This window comes from Monopterus albus, unplaced genomic scaffold (genome assembly GCF_001952655.1).
Source record: "Monopterus albus unplaced genomic scaffold, M_albus_1.0 scaffold102.1, whole genome shotgun sequence".
Classification (NCBI taxonomy): Eukaryota; Metazoa; Chordata; class Actinopteri; order Synbranchiformes; family Synbranchidae; genus Monopterus; species Monopterus albus.
Genome location: NW_018127982.1, coordinates 473,619 through 480,358, shown reverse-complemented (window position 1 = coordinate 480,358; position 6,740 = coordinate 473,619). Strand labels below are relative to the sequence as shown.

At 41.4% G+C, this 6,740-nt stretch overlaps 1 protein-coding gene across 9 annotated transcripts in view; it reads left to right on the top strand.

Moving 5' to 3' along the window:
• Positions 1-6,740, top strand: part of ank1b (ankyrin 1, erythrocytic b) — a 65,851-nt gene that overhangs the window by 34,780 nt on the left and 24,331 nt on the right. For 8 of the 9 annotated variants that reach the window (XM_020609768.1, XM_020609767.1, XM_020609770.1 and 5 more), the window contains 13 exons: positions 136-333; positions 453-551; positions 827-925; positions 1,167-1,265; positions 1,587-1,679; positions 1,911-1,983; positions 2,180-2,200; positions 3,502-3,625; positions 3,750-3,813; positions 4,138-4,250; positions 5,479-5,703; positions 6,166-6,320; positions 6,506-6,717. In XM_020609768.1, the coding sequence (XP_020465424.1) occupies positions 136-333; positions 453-551; positions 827-925; positions 1,167-1,265; positions 1,587-1,679; positions 1,911-1,983; positions 2,180-2,200; positions 3,502-3,625; positions 3,750-3,813; positions 4,138-4,250; positions 5,479-5,703; positions 6,166-6,320; positions 6,506-6,717 (1,575 nt within the window). The remainder of the gene's footprint in view (positions 1-135; positions 334-452; positions 552-826; positions 926-1,166; positions 1,266-1,586; positions 1,680-1,910; positions 1,984-2,179; positions 2,201-3,501; positions 3,626-3,749; positions 3,814-4,137; positions 4,251-5,478; positions 5,704-6,165; positions 6,321-6,505; positions 6,718-6,740) is intronic. The other variant, XM_020609766.1, reaches the window with a different exon arrangement.

Sequence of the window (6,740 nt, the reverse complement as noted above, 5' to 3'; positions counted from 1 at the left end):
CAGTAACTTTGATGATAGTCTTTGTCCTCTGGAACACTCGTTCACACTCATCGGTTCAGTACATTTGAGTTTTAATCTAAGAAAAGTGAGGCCCACTCTTGTCTGTGACTGTACGTCCTTGTCGCTCTCTTACAGAATGGCTACACTCCCCTGCACATAGCGGCCAAGCAGAACCAGATTGAAGTGGCCAGTTGCCTGCTGCAGAACGGGGCATCACCTAATGCAGAGTCCCTCCAAGGCATCACGCCCCTACACCTGGCTTCACAGGAGGGACGGCCCGACATGGTGGCTCTGCTCATCTCCAAACATGCCAACGTAAATCTGGGAAATAAGGTATATTATTATCGAAGTTTGACCTAGCTTTTCATCTCTACTTTGTAGATATTCAACAAAGTGGATATATCTATATATATATATGCTCATTTCACTCGTCATTTATTTCTGTCTTTCAGAATGGACTGACCCCTCTACATCTTGTAGCTCAGGAGGGTCATGTGGGTATTGCTGACACATTGGTCAAACAGGGAGCTTCTGTTTACGCTGCTTCACGAGTAAGACGCCACCCCTCTATTGATACACAGAATGGTTAAATAAGTATTATTAGCTTGAATGGGTTAATTTAATTTGCTACATGTGGCTTTGTCACATCAGCTAGTCTATGTCTAATACATTCAAACTTTATGTGAAATTTATCACATATCTTTAAGACAACAACAGCAGCCCTACATCTGTGCATGCGGAGTTTACTCATGTTTACACAAGATGCAAGCTGCCTGTTCTTGAAGCCACTGAGCAACAGCCAGATGTCTGTCTCGCCTCATCTCAGATGGGCTACACCCCCCTTCATGTGGCCTGTCACTATGGCAACATCAAGATTGTGAAGTTCCTTCTGCAGCAGCAGGTTCATGTGAACAGCAAGACGAGGGTATCCGATCTATCTTACTTGTACTGTATTCAGTATATGACTATTTTCGACTATGCCTATGGGCCTGGTGACTAGTTGTGTGTTTTTGTTTGAGGCGTGGTGTTAGTACTAAGGTGGTTTATCAAAAAAACTGTTTAACCACCCTGAGTATGAGCAGACTAGCTGGCACAGCACTGGTATTAGCATTAGGTACTTTCTCTGTGTTTTTGCTTTGTCTGACCATCCTCTCTCACTTTTGCAGATGGGCTACACCCCTCTGCACCAGGCAGCTCAGCAGGGGCATACAGATATTGTCACCCTCTTGTTAAAACACGGAGCCCAGCCCAATGAGATTACTATGGTGAGAGACTGGGGAATGCTTTATCCTGTTATAATCTTCCTCTCAACACCGGGCATTGCCTCTGATCAGCACACTGGTATCTGTGGGGAAAAATACACACATCTGATAGATTACGTGACAAACTGTACATTTTGGCCATTTGTAACACACCTGACATGATTCAAATGGCATCAGTGACATAACTTCATAAAAATAAGAAAATATTCAATTCACATTTTCAATGTACTTATCTAGTAATTTATGACAATGTCCATAATAATATACTACATATATATTTTTGCAGTTACTTTGGTGCGGTGTTTCTTATCTTTCTCTGTACAGAATGGGACCTCTCCCCTGGGCATTGCTAAGCGGCTGGGTTACATCTCTGTCATTGATGTGCTGAAGCTGGTTACCGAGGAGTCTGTCTCCGTGGTGAGTAATACATCACGCATGGTTCACATGGTTACTCCGATATGCAGAGAAGTAGCCCTTACACAGCACGACTCATATGTTAATCAAAACAGTCTTGTCTTGATGAGGCTCAACTCCCTCATGCACTTTGCAAAGTAACTCAATGTTTTCCTTGTTCTCTCTTTCTTCTCCGTTCCACTACTTCCTCTATCTCTGCCGTACCTCTTTCCCGCAACCTCCTCCTCTGCACAGATCACTACAGAGAAGCATCGGATGAGTTTTCCTGAGACAGTAGATGAGATTTTGGATGTTTCCGAGGATGAAGGTATCTATCCAATTCGATTATTTGAAATACATCAACTGAACAGCTTTGATGCAGCTTTGAAAATTCATTTTCAGCGCTGATGCTCTATTTTGGTAGAAGAACACTGAATAGGAGGTACACTGACACATCAAAGTAACACCATACATTTATATATGCATATGACTGTTTATAACACCCTTTTTCATTTGTTTTGTAGGGGTTGCCCAGCTTACGTTAGGTAGGATTGTGTCTGTATCTCTGCCTTGCCCGGTCCAGTGGCTATTTAACATGTTCCTTCATTGCAATTGCAGTTTCACGTTTTCTTTGTGTGTCTCTAATTGTCTATATAATCAATTTCTACTTAACTCCAACTCTGTTTGCTTTTCTCTGGCTTTATCTTATCCTATCTGCTTAGAGATTTATTTTAAAAAAGTGTGTCTTTCATCCGCATGTAGTCACAACATTTCCTTCTACCAGCAATCAATGCACATTTGTTCTTGGACTCATTATTGACAGTATTTCTGCATTTTAAAAGATAGCAGGCTCCCTTCCAATTCAGCATTGCTGTTACTTACGCTTTTTACAGCCTAACTGATCAATAAGCTGATTCCACACATGCTGCCCCCCGACTCTCTCTTGCATATACAGTTGCTGTTTCTGCAGAAATTCAGAATGTACTCAAATCAATGTAATTTCAAAACTGATTTTGAGAGCATTTTCACCTGCAAGTTTCATCTTTTAATTTGTTTAGTTCTTGATGTATTTGTTTTATTGCTTTTTTCTTCTTTAACATTTTTGTTTACATGTACAGCTTGTACTAATGAGCGTTTTATCGTCTGTAAAGGCTGTTTTGTGAAGTAGTTGTTGTGATTATTATTTCAATATCATTCCTCCTTAATAATTGAGCTATTTCCTCCTACACAGAAACAACCATCACCACATGTGATTTCATCTGTAATGGGCATGCTCACTAAAAAAAAGCTGTCACCAGGTGCCTTGCAGTTTGCTGTCCATGCAGTGTCCTAAACTGTGTTAATAGTCACCGTCTTACAAATCCTCTTCTTTCATTCCTTTGGTTTCCATTGGTTATGGTTGTTGTTGGTTTGACTCCATTGCTTGGACTAAAAGCTTTGTGGCCATTTTTTTTTTGTGGTTCCATGAAGGCGAAGAGATGAGAAGGATAGCGGTAGAACAATTACTACTTCCATTGTGGAGATTTTACTCAAGTGGCATGATTTTTATTCAGGTGGAGGGGTCAACCTCAGTTCATTATACTGCCACTGAGAAAAAATATTGAAACAAGTCAAAAGGCATCGGTGGAAAGTGACTTCCATTGGTCAATTACTTTACTTGACTCAGTTTAAGACTGAGTGAAAGAACCTGAGAGTTGAGATCAGCATTGTTTTGCCCTGTGTTCCCCTGGTCTCATCCTCTTCTCTCTTAATTCTTTGTGCTCTTTGCAACCTGTTCTTTGCCAAGCTTTGCTGTTTTCCTCTTTCTTCCTCTTCTGCCTTGCTGACCTCTGTATTTTCCCCCCAGGAGACGAGTTGCTTGGGATGGATGGAGCACGCTACTTGAAACTTGATGACTTCAAGGACCAGGATGATGACTTTCTCTCCCCTAAGAAAACACTACGAGACTTTGAGGGTGGCATGGGTACCACGTAAGTCATTGTGTGTTTGGGTCATTGCGGGGCATCTGCATGTGGCTGCTACTTGTACTCTTGCAAAACTCCTTGCTCTGTAAAATAGGATTGTACTGCACTACTCAATCTTCCTCTCCCACAGGCCGTATTCTCCCGCTATACCCAGGATCCCGTGTGTGTCCCCAGAGACGGTTCTCCTGGATCAGGTAGGCTTAACTCATGACATTAAGTGCTTCCATTACATTTTGTAAGCATGTGTGACTTTATTCTACAGCAGACATTCAATTGGGACAGTCAGACACCTACAGTACAGAATTCTGTCTCATTGTTCACTCCTTTCCTGTTGCCTCATTTTCTCTCAGTCATTGTGCTCTATTTTTATCACCTTGTTTTCTTTCTCCGTTTCGCTCTCATTCTTTTATCACCTTGTTTTCTTTCTCCGTTTTGCTCTCATTCCCTTCTGCTTTTCTCTGTTCTAATCTTTTCAGCCTCTCAGGTTTTCACTGCCTGTCTTTTTTCTCTGACCTCAGCACACCCCTGTTCCCCTTCCAAAGGAGTATGATGAAGACTCTCTTATCCCAAGCAGTCCAGCTACAGAGACGTCTGACAATGTCAGCCCTGTGGCCAGCCCTATTCACACGGGGTCAGCTAATAAAACTTAAATTATTGTATGTTATTCATTGATGCTGGTTATTATAAAGAAGGAATTTTTGCAGACTCAGTGAGAGTGCCAGTATTTCAACAGTTTAAAATTACAAAATGCATAAAAGGACACTGGAGATGGAATGAAGGGGGAAATATGTGAAAATCAGTCAAAGACTGTGTGTCATTTTGGCATTCAGAAATATTGTCAAGTCTTGTTTTGATCATATAAAAATGACCACGTTAGTATGACAACAGTTCACGAGGTAGTAAGAAAACAGAAATCTCCAAGCCGGTAAGGCGTACTGTACTCAGAGCTCCACAAGTAGCATCTGTGGCTGCAGAGTTAATGCTACAATCATTTTTCATCTTTTATGATCGCTTGTCATGATTGATGTGGTCATCAAAACATCAGTAAACAAGACCGATCCGCAGACACTCTACCCACAAACCTCACTTCTGCTAATACTGCTAACTGTAAAAAGAAGATGTGTTTTTTAAAATTAAAATGAGCACTGTAAAAGGGATGATACATAAATGATACATGTCAAGGATGATTAACTGTTTTGACTGCTCTCATGTTTACTCTTTGTTCATACTGTTCATACATGAAATGCATCTAATTAATGTTTTTCTTACACAACTCCGTAATGTTAATGCAGCATATTGTTCATTAATAATTTTTGATTACTCACAGTTTATGCACTGCACAATGAGTCAGCATTTGAAAAACAGACTATAAAGTGAGGCCATTGGGGGGAGGGCAACTCAGAAGAGTCAACCTGCTACACACACAGACACACACACACGTACAGTAGGAGGCTGCCTGTCTAGTGCCTTATCAAACAGTGTGGAACTACTTTTAGGTCTTTTCATGCCATTCTTGCTACACATAGTGGCAGCTCCAGAAGGCATGTCCATATTGACAATAAAATGAAAAAGGCACCCTCATAATGAATCTGTGTCTCCTTAATGAATGACTCTGCCTAAAGCATAAACAGACAGAGACTGGATCCGTTCAGAATGCTTCTAAATAAACCACAAATTTTGTCTAATTCAGAGGGAAGAATTCCCTCAGGAAAAGTCCAATATTGGCTGTTAAATTTTATGCCCCTGCCCCTTGTTATTTAATGCTAAATGCAACTCGATCATAATAACATAGAGTTAAAACTCTAAAGTGACCAGCTGAACCTTATCATTAAATCACTGTATCACTGTGTGGCTCTCAGCTTCCTGGTGAGTTTCATGGTGGACGCTCGAGGAGGCTCCATGCGAGGCAGCAGACACCACGGCCTGCGGGTCATCATTCCTCCTCGAACTTGCGCTGCACCTACACGCATTACCTGCCGCCTGGTCAAACCCCAGAAACTGACCACGCCTCCTCCGCTGGTAGAAGGGGAGGGGCTTGCTAGCCGTATTATCTCCCTAGGGCCATCCAGCATGCAGTTCCTTGGGTGAGTCAACTTTATAGTTGATTTGCATGTGATAATAACACATCAAGTATGGTAAAGAAGTGTACAGTAGTTTTGTGTACAGCTTAAAGACTATTAGGCCATTAAAATGAATTGTTATACATTTTTATATATGAAAAATATACCTGTTGTTTCAATGTATAGTGAATGAAGGAAAGCTGTAAGAATTACTTTAATTGGATTTGTGCAAGATAATGAAAATACTGTACATTATCTAGGGTGAATGATTATGATGCCATCTAGTGGACACTGGTGCAAGATACTGTCAGTTATTTTGTAAGCACAAAAAGTAATACAAGAAACTGGATGTTATGTTTTAACAAGGATACAAAATATATTTTTCATAGCACAAATCTAGTTTTGTAATTGATGTATTTTCTTAACTAAATAATGATGCTCTGTGGGCTATATAGAGGTACAAGCAGGTTGTTGTTTCTTTCACAGGCCAGTAATAGTGGAAATTCCCCACTTTGCCTCACTGGGCCGAGGAGACCGAGAGCTTGTGATCCTCCGCAGTGAAAATGGCTCGGTTTGGAAAGAGCATCGCAATCGCTATGGCGACGAAGTGTTGGAAACTATTCTGAATGGCATGGATGAAGGTCAGTGTGAGAGAGGAAAGTTGTCTTAGTAACATCACAAAAGCGCACTCTCTCTTGTGTAAAGACTGGAAGTCTGAACTAATCTTGTATTAGTACAGTAACCCCACCGCCACCATCTCTTTGTGTTCCCTCGTTTTAATCCCTGTCCTTTTTTCTTCTTCTTCTTTACTCCTTACCATCCATAGACCTGGAGAGTCAAGAGGAGCTGGAGAAGAAGAGAATCCGTCGGATCATCTCCACTGACTTTCCCCTCTACTTTGCTGTAGTCTCCCGCATTCAACAAGAGAGCGATCTGATTGGTCCAGAGGGCGGCCGGCTGACCAGTAAGCTGGTGCCCCATGTCGAGGCCATCTTCCCTGAGACAGCTGTCACCAAGAAAGTGAGACTGGGACTACAGGTAAGAAGTGGAGTTGAAATTTT